The following is a 20,360-nucleotide window of genomic DNA, read 5'->3' on the forward strand; positions in this document are numbered from 1 at the left end:
TTCTCTTTTTGAAGAACATTAGACCTTTTATTGTTCCAACATAATGCTTTTTTTTTCTTTTCTATTGAACATTTTTCTTCTTTTAATATTGTTCTCTACAGTTTTCTACATTCGATGTCATTTACGATGAATTGCTTTTCAGTTATTTAAAAATTTTAAATTCTTTTATTTTTTTAAGATTTTATTTATTCATGAGAGAGACAGAGAGAGAGGGAGAAGCAGGCTCCATGCAGGGAGACCGATGTGGGACTCGATCCCGGGACTCTGGGATCACGCCCTGAGCTGAAGGCAGATGCTCAACCACTGAGCCACCCAGGTGTCACCAAAATTTTAAATTCTGAGATCATCTTCAATGAGAATTCCATATGCCTTTTGAGTGTGTGTCCTTCCACAGAGGGTTTTCTTTTTTTCCCCTGTGATCCCAAGACCTCAGTTTATCTGATACGTTTGAACCCTAAACCTGAGGGAAGAAGCCGCCTATGGTGATACAATCTAGAAGACATTTTTCCCCTGTCCACATCCCAGGCCATGACACAAAATCCTTTTCTCCTTGTCCTTGTCTACCATTTAATATGAGGATGTGGCCCTTTGAAGGTTCTGGTTTTATGGGCATATTTGTTCTAACTTTTTGTCTACAGACCAATGAATGGCATTTTCCTTTATGCCCATGAAGTGGATAAAACTAAAGCCCCAGCTTACCAAGATGACTTTCCTCTTAGAGATAGCTAGAATATTTCACATTTTATCCTTCTGATTTTCATTTTCCCTTTTGTTTTTGGCTCCTGGGGAAGTCTCTTACTGCTTAACTTAGACATTTAAAAGATTATTTAAAATATTCTTTTCTGTCATTTCTAGGTGTTACTTTCAGGATTTTCAGATTGTTTGCCATATTGTGGAAACAAATCTAAAGGAGGCCCATCTTACTGAGTGAGAGTGGGTTTACAAACCACAAGAACTAATTCTTATATGACTTATCTTCAGGCATTCATTCCAAGACTTGTTCTCAACAAAATATAAGTGAATAGATTTCTGTTTTCCACAATTGTAAAATACCACAAATATTTGAAAGTAAACATTTTTACAAAGCACTTACTAACTAGCAAAAGATTCTATCATTGGAATTTAATTCGATTTTTAGAATAGCCTATCCCACTTAATGTATTTCTTTATTCCGAAGTGATTTGGTAATGAAAGAGAAAATGCTTAAATGTCTTCAGTAGTGGATAGATGCACACAGAGAAACATTATTTAAATATTATGATTGAGTTACATGTTTTGATGGTAAGTGAAAAAGGCCGGTTTCAGAATTTTATGTGTAATATGATCCCATTCATATTTTTCTGTGAGATGTATATATACATTATTTAAAATCTATTTCTACATAAAATCATCTGATAGATTATAGGTCAAACTATTGATAGTGCCTGTTCTTGAGTAATTTGGCTAAGAAAGAGACCTTTACTTTCCAAACTTGTCTATTGATTGGATTTTTATAATGAGCATACTAATTTTATAGCTATAAAGATAATTATTTTAAGAAAAAAAAATATTGACTTAAAACTAGCTGTAATATGGGGCCCCTAGGTGGCTCATTTGGTTAAGTGTCTGACTCCTGATTTTGGCTCAGTTCGTGATCTCAGGGTCATGAGATTGAGCCCTGCTTTAAGAATCTCTCATTCCTTCTCCCTCTGCATACCTCCTTAAAGAATAACAAAAAACTAGCCTTAATATATGTATTACATACCAATTTTAGAAAAACTTTAGTAAAAACTAGCTAAGCCTCTTCAGTCTTACTCATTCCACAAACATTTATGTAGCAGCTTTCCCATGCCAGGAACTGTTCTAAATACTGGGGATACAACAATGAGAAAATCAGATTTAAAAAATTCTGCCTTCATGGAGCTTACATTTTAGTACAGTTGTTTAGGTATATCAAGGCTCTTGCTTAGTGGAGCTTATAAAACTTCATCATTCACTGAAAAACATACCTTGACTAATTTCATTAATATTAATTTTCTTTTCTTACAGTAACGGGACCTCTGTCAGAACTGCAAATTGCTTATGTTAGCAGAGAAACACTACAGGTAAATCCAGTGCTAATTAAAAATTGCCATTCTTTATTAGATTCAGTGTTTAATTGTTCTGTATTATCTGTTAAATAAAGATTGAGCATTCTAGTTTGGTAAACTCTTGGATTTTAACATATTTTTGATTGTGTAGTAAACTCAAATTATATTTGCAAATACTGTAAAGCCTCACTGTGATAATATGACCTCCTAAAATGTAACTGCTATGGATTTATTATTTTATATTCCCCTTAATACCAAAGAAAGTAATTAAGTGTTGGAATTGAATAGGAATTATGTATAGGAATTGAAACTCATTCTAATGCTAATTGCGTTTATACTTTTTAAAAGTTATTTCAAACTATCTGCAAGGTTTAGTGAAAAGTATTTGTCTTAAGAAAATTAGTAGTTCCAGCTAAGCTTTGCCTTTAATTTTCTTGATTCTTTTGTCTTTTAGGCTATTTCAGTAAAATAAATTAATGATTACCACTAGACTTTCTGTAATGAGTAAATAAAAAATAGAAACTACTATTCAGTTAATCACTTTACATTTTGAAGTATGCTCTGTAGTAAAGTCTTATTAATATTTGTTTTTTTGTTTTTTGAAATTCCAGGGATTATACTATCTTCATAGTAAAGGAAAAATGCACAGAGATATAAAGGTATACATCATATGTTTAAGCTAATGACCTCTTTTCATTTTTAAATAATCAAACTGTTAAGCAATATTGTCTTAATCTATTTGATGAAATTTCTTACCTAAAATATGTTACTATAATAAAATTGAGTGATACTTTTAAGAGTTTTATTACTTTTCTAAAGCAGCTTTATTGAAATACAGTTCACATACCATAAAATTCACCCTTTTAAAGTATACTCTGTGGGTTAGTATTGCAGTAACCCATATTAGCTTATCTGTAGTTACTTACTTGTAAAAAGCAGATTAGATCTTTAGCTTCCATCAAGTTAGGGTTTTTAGAACATTTTATGCTTTAATATGAAAAATAAACTTTGGTAATCTTAAGGAGCTATCATTAATAATGTTTCAAAATAGATAAATTCAACTGTAATATTTTCTAATGGTCTTTGATTTAACTGGCAGAGGAGAGCAGGTGCACTGGATGTGCTGGGGTTAGTTAGCTCTGTGGTAAAAAACTAGGTGCTGTGATGGGACTCCTAAAGTTATTTCTGAAGATACTGCCATTTTCCCAACTTAGTTATTTTTTTCTTTCATTTATTTTTCTTTTACCTTCTTCCTTGTTCATCTTTTCTCCTGCTTCTCTCCCCCTTTTGTTTTCTGAAATTTTCTTTAGCATAAAGGTTTTTAACTTTTTTGTGGGTGGGCGAGAGTATCCTATTGCTCTTTTGAGTCTCTGATGAAAGCCATGAACTCTCTTCTCAAAAAATGTCTTTATGCACATGCCTTCATATTTTGTATGAAATTTCAGTGGATTGTCAGGTCACCTGCTGAGATCCCTTTAAGTTTTTTTTTTTAAGATTCTGTTTATTTTTTCGTGAGAGACAGGGAGAGGCAGAGACACAGGCAGAGGGAGAAGCAGGCTCCGTGTGGAGAGCCTGATGTGGGACTCTATCCCAGGACCCCAGGATCATGCCCTGAGCAAAGGCAGACGCTCAACCACTGAGCCACCCAGGTATCCCCCTTTAAGTATTTTTTTTTATAAGCCGCTTAAAAGACATAAGCAAAGAGCTTTGGAGCTGAAAGGAAGAAAAGATCATAACATGAGTAAGTCAAGAAAGGTACTATGTCACCCGCAAGTAGATAATCTGGAAATACTGATCAATATTTATCAGAAATGGAGGTTGGAGTGCCTTCCAAGCAGAGGGCACAATGTCAGCAAAGATAGGTCAGAAAGTGTGGGGTCAATTTAGGGAGTAGAAAAGTTGCACTGTATTACTGAAGAGAAGAGAACTTACGAGAGTAACAGGAGATGGGTTTGGCCAGGTGGGTTTGTGCTCCCATTACACGAGGAGTTGTGTGCCAAACTTCAGAATCTGAGCCCAACTGGGAAAATTCTGCCCGTAGCCACTATTTCTACCCTGATCTAAGCCATCAGTTTATTCTATCTCATCTGCACTTCTGTAGCAGCCTTCTAACTGCTCTGTACTTGAGTGTTTCTACAGTCACTTCTCCACCTGGCAACCAGAATGATCTTTTTAAATCAGAGTGCGTCACTCTTCTGTTTATAAACCACCTTTGGCTTCTTACCATACTCAGTGTAAAATCCAGATTTTTACCATGGCCTATAAGGTTATACATGATCTGACCCCTGCTTTTCTCTCTGACCTCATCTCACACTCCTCTCCATTTTACTCATTTTGTTCCAGCCACACTAAACTTGATGTTTTTGGAATATGTTGAACTCATTCTGGCACCAAGGCTTTGTATTTGGTGAGCCCTCTTTCCCGAATGTTTTTCTCCCAGATTTGGCATGGCTCATGCACCCTCACTTCATCCGGATCTCTGCTCAGATATCACTGCCTTAGAGAGCCCTTCCCTTCCTGCTTTACCTGTCTTAGAGTACTTATCTCTTCCTGGCTTTGAATCATTTGTTAATCCATTCATTTGTGTGTGTATGTGTGTATTCATTTTTAGATTTTCTTTCTCTCCTATTCAGTGTAAACTTCATGAGAGCTGGAGCTTATTCTTATTTACTACTATAACCCTACAGCTTAAGATATCACTTGGTTGCTCAGGAAGAGAGGAACAGAAGGATGGAAGGAGGGGAGCATCAAAGGCCAGATGCACGTGATGTGATGTAATTTAGGAAAATTAACCGGGAGCTAGGAAAAGACCAAGCTGAGGACTGTGGCAGACATCTAGATAGCAGGGGCCCACATCAAGTTAAAATCCCTGCTATATCAGTTGGTTAAGCATCTGACTCTTGATTTTGGCCCAGGTCATGATCTCAGGGTTGAGATGGAGCCCCATATCAGGCTCTGCTGGGCATGGAGCCTTCTTAAGATTCTCTCTCTCCATTTGTGCCCCCTCTAAAAAAAAGTATCTGTACTGTAGTCTCTTGTCCCTCCATTTTTTCCTTTCTCCCATTATTCCATACTGCCGCAGTAATATCAGGGAGTACAGTCTTATGTTATATCTTCCTCTTTTACAGCTTCCTCTTTTTTTGGGTGGGAAGGAGTTTCCTAGTATTTTTCCTGTAAGGCTACAATTACATGATTGGTGGCACCTTTGACTAAAGAGCCAGTTTACTTTTGCTTGCTCATTCAGTTACAGAAAAGGCAAAAAACCAAAACAAAACAAAAAAATGAAAAGTCTATACACCTTGGGAGACAGTATTTCTACCTCCTCCAACAACTTTGAGCTTATTGAAGATGAAGTGGTTACTTTAGGCTCAGGTCAGGATGTAGAAGTGCCTAATAGGGCATTGTAATGGGAAAAAACTGAGTTTTTTCCTCTCTATGTAGGGAAAAAACCCAGTTCTTCCCTACTGTGTGCTTCTTTCACAAGTCATCTTTACTTATGCAGAACATTTTGGACACTTGTGTCACCAAATGTGTGAAGGTTTTCTCCCACAGCAAGCAGTTCTCTGTGACACCAACTGAATGTCCTACCATGTAACTCAATTCTGACCCCATTTAACTCAATTCTAACCCTATTTACCAGGAAATAGCATCAGATCCCACAGATAAGGGCTCACTCCCACAAGATGTCCCTTCCCTCCACCACACACACATGCATGCCCAATACAGGTTGCAAGCCCATGTTATCAGCTGTGCTTCTGAGCAACTGGCTATATGGATCAGAGGTTCCAAAGACCCTCTCCTTGGGTTCAATCAATCTGTTAAAGAGGCTCACAGAACCTCTTTAACAGGTATTTACATTTACCAGTTTATTAAATGATTTGGTAAAAGATACAGATGAATATCCAGATGGGAGAGATATATAGGGCAAGGTGTGTGGGAAGGTGGCGTGGAGCTTCCATGCCCTCTTCAGACACATCCCTCTCCCAGGACCTCTACATGTTCACCAACCTAGAGGCTCTCCAAACCCCATCCTCATGTTGGCATAATCAGTCATTAACCCCATTTTCAGCTCTTCTCCCTTCTCAAGAGAATGTGGGGCAGGGCTGAGAATTCCAAGCTTATGATCATGACTTGGTCTTTCCAGTGACATTCCTCATCCAGGAGCCCACTCAGGGTTGGTTCGTTAGAACAGAAGACTCTCCTATCACCCCAAAATTACAAATGTTTCAAGAACACTGTGTCAGGAACCAGGGTCTGAGACCATATATTAGAACAAGAGATGCTCCCAATGTTCTTGTCACTTAGGAAATTATCGGGGTTTCCAGAGGGCTGTGCCAGGAACCGAGGGTAGAAGCCAGTCTGTATTTTCTGTTATCTCACAGTCGTGCAGACAGATAACATTTTTAATTGGGTGGGCCAGTGGCTAATTGTTTCTGTTCTGAGTGGGCCTAAACAGTGGGCAGACACATTAAGATAGTAAATAGCCAGATAGAATCTTCCACACCAGCACTGTTTCAACTAATGATCAATTCCTAGAAAGGAAAGTTTGGGGGTCTTTTGAACAGGAAATAAGTTTAAAATACAGTAAAAGGAATTGAAAATGCCAATATAAGGTCACATTTTAGTGCAGTCACAGTGTTGGATCAGTAAGAAAATAACATTTAGATGAAAACTAATACATCATTTTTATAATAACATTCATATTGTGTTAGTAGCAGCCTTTTGCAAGGTGGAACATTTTATAATGATTTCCTAAAACGTGGACAAATTTTCCTGTGAATATAATGATGTAACACTTTAATTGAGGATACTTTGAATTTTGAGTACTTCTAGTTCTAAGGCTGCTACTTGTGATTATTTTAAATATATATATCTTATCTATTATATGTGCTATCTGAAAAAATGATTCTTACTTTAAAATGTTCTCACTTTGAAGGGAGCTAACATTCTGTTAACGGATAATGGTCATGTAAAATTGGGTAAGTAAATTAAAATTTTGTCATTTGTGCAAATTTACTCCAGACCATAGTAAGTTTATATATATTTTCCTCTGTTAGGACTGGGCTTTTTCCCTCAGCATTTCTATATTTTTAGGTGGAAATCTCATTGTGGGGCATAGGTAACCTGTCTGTATCTGGTTCCTCTTAAGTGGGGATAATCTGCCCTTTACATATGACAGATTTGTTGTAAAGATAAAATTCCTTTACTGTAACCTGAGGCATGTGACTTTTAGTAAGAATAATTTGTACAGAACTACTTTGTAACCAAAAGACAAGGTAAACAAAAGCTAAAAAATCAATTATACCAGAATCCTACATCCTTTACATCAGCTTTTAAAATAAAATACAGTATTAATTACATAAGACTGTAGTATCAATGCTGGATGTGGCTTTTTTTTTCAAACTGTACCTTTTATTTTGTAACTTTTGTTTATGACTGAAATAGAATTCAAAACTCTTAAAGAATAACTGAATTTGAAAGTTGAAGACTGGAAACATGTATAGTAGTTTTTGTAAATAAAATCATGGCTGTTAGGTGTTAAATGAAGAATTTAATAATAAAATTGTTTTGAATTACATACTACTATAAGATCAGAATTCAAAACACATTTATAAAAGCACAAATAAAACTATTTTGAACCGTAGCCTACAATAGGACTAATCAGATTGAAAAGTATGTATCTGAACATTAACACATAATAACACTTTTCTGAACCACCTCTAAAGATGAAAAAAGCATTTATTTAACTATTGATGGCTTAGCAGACAGTTTCTATCAGCAGTTTAATATTTTGTGTTAGTATTATGTGACTTCTGGACAGACCTCCAATATGTATCTTGGTCAATAAGGATTTAGAAATGACCATTAAAAAACTAGAAAATATTTAGAACTCAGCATATTCAAAGAATAGCAACAAATCCTACATAAAAACAAATTACCTGGTAGTAATTAGTTTTGGTATTAGAAATGTATTGTTGAGGTGAGATTTTCCGAATATTCTGTTTGGATGTCTTTTCAGGCTAGGGTAGATTGGCCAGTAGTTTATTAGTTTGTTTGATGTCCGTTATTAAGAATATAACAGAAAGTGAATAGAATATGTTATTACTTACAGCCCCTTCCAGTGATGTTCCTTGAATTTCAGGTTCTGGGAATTTGAAATTATAATATTATTAAGTCTGGCAGCTTAAAATTTTCTCAGCTGTTTCTTTCTCATCAAAATCATTTGATCTTGACTTTTGTTGTCATTTGATTTATGCAGGGATATATGGGATTCTGTTTGACTGTGATGTACACTGACTACTTTGTGATATTTTAATGCTGACCCATAAAAGTGATAAATTTTAATGTGTGATATTTAAGAAGATCTCATTTCTGTTAAATTAGTTTAATGAAAAGAATTATTAAAAGTTTCTTCTCATGTTATTGTAAATAATTTTACTTTCCCTCTGCTTTCTTTTCTAAATGTTTCTTATTTTTTAATAGCTGATTTTGGAGTATCTGCACAGATTACAGCTACAATTGCCAAACGGAAGTCTTTCATTGGTACACCATATTGGTAATTGTATTTTAATTGACAATTTAACTTTTTTTTTTTTTTTTTTTATCATTATTGAAGTCAGCACTTACTGAAAAAAATAGACTGGTCAAAAATTTTAGGACTAAAACAGATTAAGAAGATAATCAGTAGCTTAAGCAATTTAGGCATGTACACTTGTGAGTGGATTACACAGCCAAAGAACATTTTATCATGTTTATTTTCATTAAGTGGAAAAGACTTTAAAAAGATGAATAATGGCTTTTGGGAACCTCTATATAAAGGAACTCTCATTGATTCTCTGGGGTCCAGCATGGTTTTACACATACTTAGTAAATGTTGATGATAAGTGATCTCCAGCTCCAGCTTCAGAGATTAGAAACTAATGTTACCCCTCTTGTAAGAAAGTAGGAACTATATTGGGAGCATCTGAAACTGTGAATTAGGCAAAGTAAATTTTGGGAACATTCTGACTCTTCATCTCTCTAATATCATGTCTTTCCCACATGAACTTTAGGGATATAGTACAGAATGGATCTCTCATCCAAAGTGACTAAGGTTGGCAGTTACTCAGTTAATAAAAAACATCTATTGAATAGCAAATCTCAAAATTAATACATATGTACCTTAAACATATATACACATGTGAGTGTACTTTTATTTTCTTTGCCATAGGACCAACGCCTTTTCTTTAAGAGGCCCACTAATTAGAGTTCTATCTTAATAATATGACCTATACCCACAGTGCAACAGCTATATTTCCCGGGTTGTGTTTCTCTAAAGTGCAGAACTTGGACTAAGCATGTGACCTTTTTTTTTTTTTTTTTTTAAAGTCAGACGTATGAGGTATAAATTCAGCCTTATTAGATATGCAGTTTTCCCACCACTGAGAAACTTGCATGCTGTGGTGGTGAGAAATACTACCATAATCGATACAAAAGATAAGTTTCCAGCACCCAAGGAAGTGTTCTTTTGTCCACTTTTAGTAAATTCTATCCTCTCATCGCTAGCCTCTGGCAATACCCTATCTGATTTGTGTTTCTGTAGTTTTACCTTTTCCCTGAATGTCATACAAATGGAATTACACAGCCTACAGCCTTTCTAGTCTTTTACAGGTGTCATATTCTTAACTAATTTGCCAGGTTTTTTGGTTTTGTCTTTAGAAACTTGTCTTTAATAAGGTTTTGAAAGCATTCACTTTAATTTTAATAACTTGCTCTTTTTAATTTCATAACAAATGAGTTTTTTGTAACAATTAAATATTATTTGTTATATAATTATGTAGTATAATGAATAAGCCGATTCAGAGATGAACTCAATTGACTGTGGTAAGCGTACAGTCTGACAGGAGTAGAAGTGCACTAGCTGGAATCTTTCACTCATACTTTTATAGAGGAATGGAGGACATCACCTTTCACAGAAAACCAGGCATATTAGCTTTATGCACTTTCATTCTCCGATAGTGCATTTCTACCAGCAAGCTGGAATCTAGTAATAACTGACATACTGTAAAATTACTTTTCTTACAGTAGTTTGAATATTTTTAGAAGTACTTTAAGTTTAGAAAGATTTTAAGAACAAGCATTTTGAAAGTTAGAGGATTGTGTTGTGTATGTGTGTGTTTAACTTTACTGACTTACTTGAGTTTCCTGAAACCATACTAGGAAGACAAATGTATATTTGTAAAGCTACTTATTTCAGTAATTCTTTTGATATGTAAGAGTTGGTTATTTTTAAAACTGTTGTTTAGGACTTAAAATTCTTATATTTGAAAATTAATATAATCATTTAAATCAAAGACAAATTTATAGAGATATAATTAGAATAAGACTATGTAGGAAAGTTAAAAGAAAGAAAACGAAGTTTGAGTCACTTTCCTCCAAATAAATACAGTTTTAAAAAGCAAGCACTCATTTTTGTAACTTCTACCATTATAATAAAACTGAAAAACTACCAATCAATTTTATAGTAAATATAAGTTAAGTACTAAATGAGGATTACTGATACCTCAGTAAATAGTGTTGGTCACATGAAAACAGGCCAGATTGCAGTTGATTGGTTTAAGCAGGTGGAGCTAAAAATTACAGATCATTTATTACAAGATGTTATTTCTCTGTAAAATTCTGCAAAATTGTACAGAAGATACCGAAGTAGACAAATTTGATTATGTTGCTATATTGTAAAGTTTTATAAATCTTTATAGTAAGTATAGCAAAGTATAGCAAAGTAACCAAGGAATCACCAGTAGGGTCTTGGGGGAGGGTCTTTACAAGGTCAAGATCTTGGGAGAGAACTTTGAAATACTATATACTTATTTTTCAGATATCAGGACCTAAATAGGCCTCAGCTTAGATAGTCATAGTTCCAAGTGCTTCTGGTGGGAATATGAAAGAAAATACAATAAACAGAAGTTTCCCCCCCCCCCCTCAATATTTCCTTCAGGATGGCTCCAGAAGTTGCAGCTGTTGAGAGGAAAGGGGGGTACAATCAGCTCTGTGATCTCTGGGCAGTGGGAATCACTGCCATAGAACTCGCTGAGCTTCAGCCGCCTATGTTTGACTTACACCCAATGAGGTCAGTGTGTTGTAACTGAAGAATTCTATGCTTAAATGAAGGATAATCCCCTCTCCGCCCAATATTTATTACATCATGAACAAATAATATTTTTAGTCTTGTTCTACCTATTAACAGTAATAGAATTATTAATAGTAATAGAATTATATTATGTGTTTAAAATATGAAATCTTAAAAATGCTATTAATGTTTTGTTGATTTTTCAGAGCATTATTTCTAATGACAAAAAGTAATTTTCAGCCTCCTAAACTAAAGGATAAAATGAAGTGGTAAGTATTTTTGTGTTATTTACTTTATAATCAAGTGTAAAAAAGAATTAAAATTTAAAAGTCTGATTTTCAAAATTTCTTAGGTCAAATAGTTTTCATCATTTTGTGAAAATGGCACTTACCAAAAATCCAAAAAAAAGACCTACTGCTGAGAAGTTACTACAGGTATTATTTTTGCCCTGTAATATGTCTTTTTTTCAAAAGATAAAATGTCATCCAATTAGGTTTCTAATGAGTGTTCTGTACTATGTTATTTTTATAGCATCCTTTTGTCACACAACCTTTGACACGGTCTTTGGCAATTGAACTGTTGGATAAAGTGAATAATCCAGATCATTCCACTTACCATGATTTTGATGATGATGATCCCGAGGTAGGAACTGTTTTTACCAGTTAGCACATTTAACATAAATGTATGTAGGTATGTGTATCTCAGAAGCAGTTTTTTAAAGTCCTGGGTCTAGTTTAAATAAAAATCTTATAAGGGAATAATTAACTCTTTGACTTGGTCTCTCTTAGGAAAGTCATGTGCTGCGTTTTTCTTACTTCTTAAGGGTGACTGTTTGCTGAAAATGGCAAAGGCACAATCATCTAATCCACTTGGTGAAATTATTGTAGTTATTTCAAATAAAGTTGCCCATTAAATCACTATAAAAGAGAGAATGCAAATGGGAAGCACCTAAATCAGATGCTAGAATATACTCAAAATTTCTGTTCAATTTTCCTCTTAAAAAGAATCCTTGTACAGCACCTCATGAATTATTAATTATTAGTGGTTAGTAGAAAGTGTAAGATTGATTTTTGTTGGTGACTGAAACCCTAATTATCTACTATGGAAAGGTTTAAAAATGAGCCAGTGTAGTTGAGAAAAATAAAATAACTAATATGATGATGGAAGCATTGATATCAAAGGAAGCTTCTCTTCTGTTGACATAGCTAATAATTGTGGCACCTAAGATAAATTTAGTAAATGTGACATGGCAGGATTTTATTATTGGGTCTGTAACTGACATGAATAGCCTTGACCCTGACTGGCTTTGTGGAAGGTACTTAAAATGATGTAAATTTCACTGATGATACTCAGGGACCGATATAGCTCTCAGTGGTCAGAAAGGTGGTCGCTTATTGTCTTAAGTCAGAGAGAACCTTTCTATCAATTCACCATTGCTCTAGCTTGCTATCATTACACAGCCATAATTAAATCAACTGTCTGTCCTTTTGTTCAAGGTCTGTAAAAGAGTTTGAAAACAAAACTTAAGAAACGTGAAGTATTATTGACCTTATCATAGGGAAAAATTATTATTTTTTTTGCTTAATTTTGTGTTTTTTATAAACTTCCTTTTATACTCTTCTGCTATAATTCAAAACATATAAGCAGTCCTGAATTTACATGGTGGTGCAGGACTGTGAAAATGACCCTGTAAGCTGAGACACCTTGCAAAGTGATCGTAATCATCACCATGTTCTGTGACTTTAAAAAATTTCTCTCAAAATATTAAAAATTCTCTTATTGTCAGTTTTAAATGTATGAGGAAGTGAAAAAAAGATTAAAACTAATGTTTACCTAGCGTGCTGTTATTTAAAATAGTAGAGCCAATGCGAATGAATGTGTTTCATTTGTTTACCAAAAAACTTACATAGATGAATTATCAAGTAGTCTACTTACTGAGTAGATTGCACAGTGCTTGCACTTCTCTTGTCATACCTTCAGGACACAGAGTGAATATCTTTTCTCTGCCTTGGTGAATGTCCTATTCCTTTCTGAGTTTGTATCAACTTCCAACATTTTATCCTTTGTACTTTCAATGCATGAAATATCTCAGTATTCAAATTTCTGTGATATGAAATTTGCTGGTGCCACTTCTGGGGCATCTTCCATCTTTTTTCTTTTTTCTTTCTTTTTTTTTTTTTTTTTTTAAATCACAACTACTTTCTTCATTGATAGCAGTAAGTTCACCTTCACCAAGCTCTCTGGCAGTACTTCTACAGTCTCCTGAGCAGCAGCAGGGTCCACCCTCTCACAGTCAGCTGTTTCCTTTTATAAATCAATGTATGTTAGATTCAGATTTTTTTGCCAGCATTATCTGTGGGTTATCACTTTTTATTTCTTTGAAGCACTTTTATCTTTGTTGGCTAATTCTCCTTCAGTTACCAGCTTTTGTTAAAATGTCACATGAGTGCATTACACAGCACAACTACCCACTTTGCTGTCTGTGCATGAACTGAATAACAGATGCTCAGTGACCAGTCACAGACTTGGAAAGAAGTGATGTGATTAGTCATTCGGCATGGCATGCACCTGTTAGTCACCTGGTGACCTGTGAGTAGAGTGGAGAGTTAGCAGTGAAATTTGCACATCATGCAATTATAATTAATGTACTAAGTGAATAAGGTATTAATACACTGAATATTAACATACTGCTGACTGAAACTTGAACCATGTGATGGGGGGACTGGTATAATTTTACTAAATCGTGGTAACTGAAATTCCTGCATATTAAGACTGCAAGAAAGGACTGTTTTCTCGGTGTGCTGAATGCTACGCCATTGCCTCTTAGTTCATCCTGTTGACTTTTTGTACTGAATTATGAAGTCCTTTTGAAAATGTATTTAAAGAGGAGAAATAATAAGCCAAATACAGAAGCAGTCTGTGGAATAAAAATTCTCCTGAAGTTTTCTCACGTAACAGAGAAAGAAATTCATCTTTCATATGAGGACTGTGTTTGTATTAGAATTATAAGTTAGGGGGAGTACTTTTCCATCATAAAATACTTTTTCCAGAGAAATTCATAATCTTATTTGCAAATGCTTTGTGAAGGAAATTGCTGAGTGCTGTGTTGTCACTCATAATTTGAATGTATCTAACTAACATTTCAGCCTTTGCTGTGATACTGTGCATGTTGTGTGAAGGCTGAATACTCTTGAAAATACTTAGCACATCTACTAGTTTACTATAGTCTCTGATATTTATTATGCATCATACACTGTTAGAAGGGCATTTTTCTTTTTTTTTCTTTTTTTTTTTTTTTGTTGAGTTCCCATATAGTTTGTTTTAGAAGTAGTACACATTGGAGTAATGGTGATTCTCATTTTTACTTGATATAATTTTCTTCTCCTACATGTTAATCCATTTATTGTGTGTAGCATTCTAAGATTTAATAATTTCATAGTTACACCATTTAAGCTGGGTAAGTAAAACTGTTCTTACAGGCAGTCATAGGTTTTATTCATGTTCACTGATGATAGCAATCTGTGTGACTAACCTGACATGATACCCTTTTTTGTTTGCTTATTTGTTTTTGCTACTATATATTGTGATCAGAAGTACAGGGTTTTTTTTCTTTTCCAGCTCTGCATCTAATAAGCTGAGTGCCCTAATTTTGAGTTTCAGTGTTTTTATCTATAAAATGAAGACTAGGGGATCCCTGGGTGGTGCAGCGGTTTGGCGCCTGCCTTTGGCCCAGGGCGCGATCCTGGAGACCCGGGATCGAATCCCACATCGGGCTCCCGGTGCATGGAGCCTGCTTCTCTCTCTGCCTGTGTCTCTGTCTCTGTCTCTGTCTCTCTCTCTCTCTCTCTCTCTCTCTCTGTGACTATCATAAATAAATAAAATAAAAAAAAAATTAAAATGAAGACTAGTACTAGGTTCCTAAGTTTATTTTAAGGACAAAATGAGCTCAGGTGTATGAAAGCACATTGTAAACTACAAATCACTGTGTACATGTTAAGTGTAAATACTCCATTTTTGAAATGATTTTTGCTATATTTTACTGTCAGTATTTCAGTATTTGGGGTATTTTTTTTTATTATTTTTTTAAATAAATTTGTTTTTTATTTTTTATTTATTTATGATAGAGAGAGAAGGAGAGAGGCAGAGACATAGGCAGAGGGAGAAGCAGGCTCCATGCACCGGGAGCCCGACGTGGGATTCGATCCCGGGTCTCCAGGATCGCGCCCTGGGCCAAAGGCAGGCGCTAAACCACTGCGCCACCCAGGGATCCCCTATTTGGGGTATTTTAAATTCATATGGCTTTATTTCCTGAGATGTGCCTGTACTGAGAATAGTTAACTTGGGTCATGTTCTTGATCTGCCTTTCAAATCTGGTAATTTGAGCTCAAGTCTTTATAAATTACATTTCCCATGAAGATACATCTAAGAATGTATCTCCTTCAAAGGTAATAACTTCAAGGGAAGCATTTCACACACAGAAAAAAACCTATTTGGTACATGAAATAGATGCTGGCATCACCTCTTAAGGTGAGACCTTGAAGTGTATGAGATGGAGCTGCAGAAGCATTACAGATAGATAGGACCCCCTGTACTCCAAAAGGTTGGAGGAATGTCCGTGATGTAGCAGTAGAACTCATCACCACCCCACCACCTGCCTCGCCCTGCCCCAGAATGTTTCTGAGTGTGACAGTACACATAGAGAGATTTTAATACAGTGAAAGGAAAGAAAATAGAGCACTACTCCTACAAGAAAAAACATAAAGGGGGAAAAATGTGTTAACTAAGTAAAAAGACCACAAATCATAAATATCTTATATTCAACTCAGAGAACATTTATTGGGAAACTGCTGAAGATAAAATATATCCATAATCTTTGAAGCTCCCAGTTTGTAGTAGCCTCTTTTTGAAAAAAATATTCACAGAATCATTATATTTTGCCCTATTTTTGCATAAAATGGAGTCTCTTTCACATTTGGATAATTTTGTGGACTACACTGTGACTTGATTATCAAATGCCACATGTCATTGATTTTTTTCTTTCCTAGCCTCTTGTTGCTGTACCACATAGAATTCACTCAACAAGTAGAAATGTAAGAGAAGAAAAAACACGATCGGAGATAAACTGTAAGTATATACTATGCACACTTCATAATTTAACAATGAGAAATAAGATTTCAAGTTGTAATTTAATTATAATTATTTCTGTTCATTTTCTTCCAAATAGTCATTCTTAGTAAATCTTTTTAAAGGTAGAATTTAATTAGGCAGTAAGAATTTCGTTTACCTTATTCCTGGTGAATTTTCTGTAGTGAGAGAGAGGGGATGTATTTATGTTGTTATTGTTTGGAGGAGGAATAAAATTCCTCAACCAGGCAGAACAGAAGTAAATGCAGCAGTGCTTCTTAAACTGGTAGGTGTATATAACACATCTAGAGAGCTTGTTAAAGTGCAGTTTCTGATTCAATGGATCTAAGGCAGAACCTGAGGTTATTCTCACAGGCCCCCACATTATGTAGATGTTTATGGTTCCATGGCCACACTTTGAGTAGCTAGGAGAGGTGTAGAGATCTGCAAAATGACTTAGCCTCTGAGTGCTAAAATGGATTCCCGGCCCTACTTTTCCACAAATCTTGATTCACTGGGTCTTTGGTCAGCCCAGGACTCTGTCTTTTAAAAGAGTCCTTCAGGTAATTCTTACGGACCGCCAAGTTAAGGCCTGCTGAGACAGACCATCCATTCACATGGAATCTGGTACTATCAGCTCATCAGTGATTCTGCCAGTGGGAACCTGCAGCAATAGTGCCTAAACTTTTTTCATCTTGGAAGCATTAATTCTCTATGACTTAGAATGCTAATTTAGTGCAATGAGGCTTCTGATAACAGTTTTCTATGGGTAAAAGATTTATCCTAAAGGATCTGGTATCCAAAATGACTTTAGTGAAATTAGGTAATGTGGTAACTTAAGATAACTACTGTAAAGAAACTGTTCCCAATTTTTGTCTAGATCAGTAATGATAATAATAGTCATTTCATACTTTAATTAAGATGAAGCTGTGTCTTTGAAAAGCTAAGTAAGTAGTTGCAGACACTATCACCATTTATTTTTATTTTATTTTTTTAAAGATTTTATTTATTTACTCATGAGAAATGGAGAGACAGGCAGAGACACAGGCGGAGGGAGAAGCAGGCTCCATGCAGGGAGCCTGACATGGGACTCGATCCTGGGTCTCCAGGATCAGGCCCTGGGCTGAAGGCAGCGCTAAACCGCCGAGCCACCCGGGCTGCCCACTATCACCATTTAATAGGGAAAAAACCCACATAAGAAATGCAGAAATGCATAGATTTGCCTGTGGGATAAACTCATACACCAAAGAGCAAACTTTGGATCTCTTTCAACTTCCAGCCTAGTGGTCTTTCATAAACACTGCTCTTTTTCAGAAACCACCTCTCCACACTTGTGTGGATTTTACACTGCAGGTTCTTTGCAAACTTTTCTTTGAAGCTTTGGCTGGACCATACACTATATATTAAGTTCTTAGAAAAACTTTTTGCTGGTGCTACTTAGAAATGCTCTTAAAAGGAGGAAACTCTTGAAAGAAAGCATCATGCATTGTACAAAGGCCCAGGACTGAAATTTGGCACTTTGTTTGCCAACAGTTCATTGTGTGACCTTTTAAAGTTCCATCTGAAGCCAGATGATTTAAATTTGCTAATTTCCTTCCAAGCATATTTTTTTGAAAATGACTTTAGTATATAAACATTTCCTTTTTTTCATATACAAAAAGCAATTATAAGATGTCTGTCATTTCTTTAATAATACAAATAGTGATCAGAGATAGCTCTGTCATTGATTTAGAAAACTGTGTTCAGTACTATTGAAAATCTAATTTAAAGAATTTTAATCTTGGGGATCCCTGGGTGGCTCAGTGGTTTAGCACCTGCCTTTGACCCAGGGCGCGATCCTGGAGTCCCGAGATCAAGTCCCGCGTTGGGCTCCTGGCATGGAGCCTGTTTCTCCCTCTGCCTGTGTCTCTGCCTCTCTCTCTCTCTCTCTCTATCATGAATAAATAAATAAAATCTTTTTAAGAAAAAAAAAAAAGAACTTTAATCTTGTTACCTAATTCTTTAAAAAAATTATATTATCAGGCTCTTTATTGCAAAGTGCAGTTCTTTCTCAGTCATTCTTTACAAATTTATATTAGTGATTTTCAGCTTCTAACTGCATATGATGTATATGCTATTTGAAACAGATGCCTGTACCCCAGTTTTTCTGAGATTCTGATAGGCCCTCCCTTTGGTGGGAGCAGGTGAAGTATGATGGACCTTTTTCCTTTTGGTAGCAACCACTACTTTTAATAATTTGCAAGTTCAATATTTGAGGCTTTTAAATCTTACACAATATTCTAATATCTGCTTTCTTAGAATATTTTATGATTTTACGTGAGATGTGATAGAATAGCTAATGCTATTAACTATAAAGACAGGCTTTGGAAAAATTATTTTAATAATTGTATATATTTGTTTCTCTTGATAGTGTTCCCAGTTACATGGTGTCTCTCCATGCAACCAAGATTTTGTTTATTTAAATTAATGGTGTTTAGGCAACAACTTGAGTGAAAATGGACTCATTTGCAGAAAAGGTGTCATTCTTTCCCTTTTGGGAATCCTCTCTGCCTTCACTTAAATATGATAAGCAAAAACTTGCTTTAAGAAGTAATTCTGGGGCTTTTCCTGTCTGCCATAGTAGGTAGTTTGGACCCATAATTGCTAGTGTAGGCTCAGCAAGTGGTAATGTTGCATTGGTGCTGTCTCGGAGAAGCTAAGAAAGGCGTTTCCGTCTGGATATTAAAATGGAAATTTGTGGTGTGTGGCTTGACATGTGTTCAAGATGATGAAAAAGGAAACAGAGATCAAGACCAATAGACAATTACAGAAAGTTGAGAGCTTCTGGTGTTATGAAGGACATTTTAGCACACAGCCTTGTGTGCTAAATAACTATTGAACTAAATAACTAACTAGCCTTGTGTGCTAAATAATTATTGAGCTAAATAACTAACAATAACTATTTGAACAGTAGCTGGATGATTCTGTGGAAGAAGCTTGTCATAACTTTAGGGAATTTGAAGAGAACAGGTATGAATAATGAATCTCCAGAGGGACTGGTGTGCAGTCCTCCCTTTCTGGGAATGCATTCCCACAGAGGACAGGGATATTGGATACCTGCTACAGTTAAAGTCTTATCCTTGACGTGAAAGTTAGTCTAAGACAACATCCCTGCACACGTGCATTCAGTGAACGTGTAGGGGAAACTGGCCTGTTCACATGTGACAAAAACACAAAGCAGATAGATGTACAAACTATCCTTATGTAACTTTATTACATGATTTGTAATACATCATTTGATGACAAATGTAGATGAGAGCTGTTTACTAGGCCTCTATGAAGGTGAATAAATATATACTTTATTTATATATATATACAAATATAAATTTTTAATACCTTACTAAAAGTTACCTTATGGTCCTTGATGTGTGATCATGTATGGACAAGTATGAGGAACCTCTTATTGAAGAACCTACTCACCTTTAAGGGCCAGAATTTGATAGCTGGTCCAGAACAGCTATAAACTATATACAGACTTACACAACTGGAGGTTTTATACAGCTCTATTTCCCAGTTTTTTGTACTTATGCCTTCTATTGCTAAATATTTAAATCCCATGGTCTCCTTTAATTTGTATTAGCATTCATAATAAATCCTATATACAAAGCTAAAATCAAAGCAATTATCAGTGATTATACTTTGAAATTTCACTAATTTCCCTATCTTTTTTTTTTTTAAGATTTTATTTATTTATTCATGAGACACACACAGAAAGAGAGAGAGAGAGAGAGAGGCAGAGACACAGGCAGAGGCAGAAGCAGGCTCCATGCAGGGACTCGATCCTGGGACTCCAGGATCACGCCCCGGGCCCAAGGCAGGCACCAAACCACTGAGCCACCCAGGGATCCCTAATTTCCCTATCTTGACTGAGAATTGCTATTTCACTAGTTGAACTGTAACATATTTATGATTGTTTTTCTTTTTAATTTTTTTATTGCATTATTTTATTGTTTATTATTTTAATGTTTTTTATTGCATTTATTGTTTTACCTCTGCTTTTATCTCAGTGATCTTAAATG

The 20,360-nt window shown here is 35.3% G+C and overlaps 1 protein-coding gene across 6 annotated transcripts in view; it reads left to right on the top strand.

The window, feature by feature from the left end:
• The window catches only part of MAP4K3 (mitogen-activated protein kinase kinase kinase kinase 3), a 187,513-nt gene that overhangs the window by 110,653 nt on the left and 56,500 nt on the right, over positions 1–20,360 (top strand). For all 6 annotated transcript variants that reach the window (XR_013349392.1, XM_077843521.1, XM_077843522.1 and 3 more), the window contains 9 exons: positions 2,029–2,084; positions 2,681–2,728; positions 7,006–7,048; positions 8,553–8,625; positions 11,047–11,178; positions 11,385–11,447; positions 11,531–11,612; positions 11,710–11,820; positions 16,224–16,302. Coding sequence is in view for 5 of the 6 variants with exons in the window: in XM_077843521.1 (XP_077699647.1) it covers positions 2,029–2,084; positions 2,681–2,728; positions 7,006–7,048; positions 8,553–8,625; positions 11,047–11,178; positions 11,385–11,447; positions 11,531–11,612; positions 11,710–11,820; positions 16,224–16,302 (687 nt within the window). In the remaining variant the exon portion in view is untranslated. The remainder of the gene's footprint in view (positions 1–2,028; positions 2,085–2,680; positions 2,729–7,005; positions 7,049–8,552; positions 8,626–11,046; positions 11,179–11,384; positions 11,448–11,530; positions 11,613–11,709; positions 11,821–16,223; positions 16,303–20,360) is intronic.

The sequence above is a fragment of the Canis aureus genome, chromosome 12 (assembly GCF_053574225.1).
Source record: "Canis aureus isolate CA01 chromosome 12, VMU_Caureus_v.1.0, whole genome shotgun sequence".
NCBI classification, from domain to species: domain Eukaryota; kingdom Metazoa; phylum Chordata; class Mammalia; order Carnivora; family Canidae; genus Canis; species Canis aureus.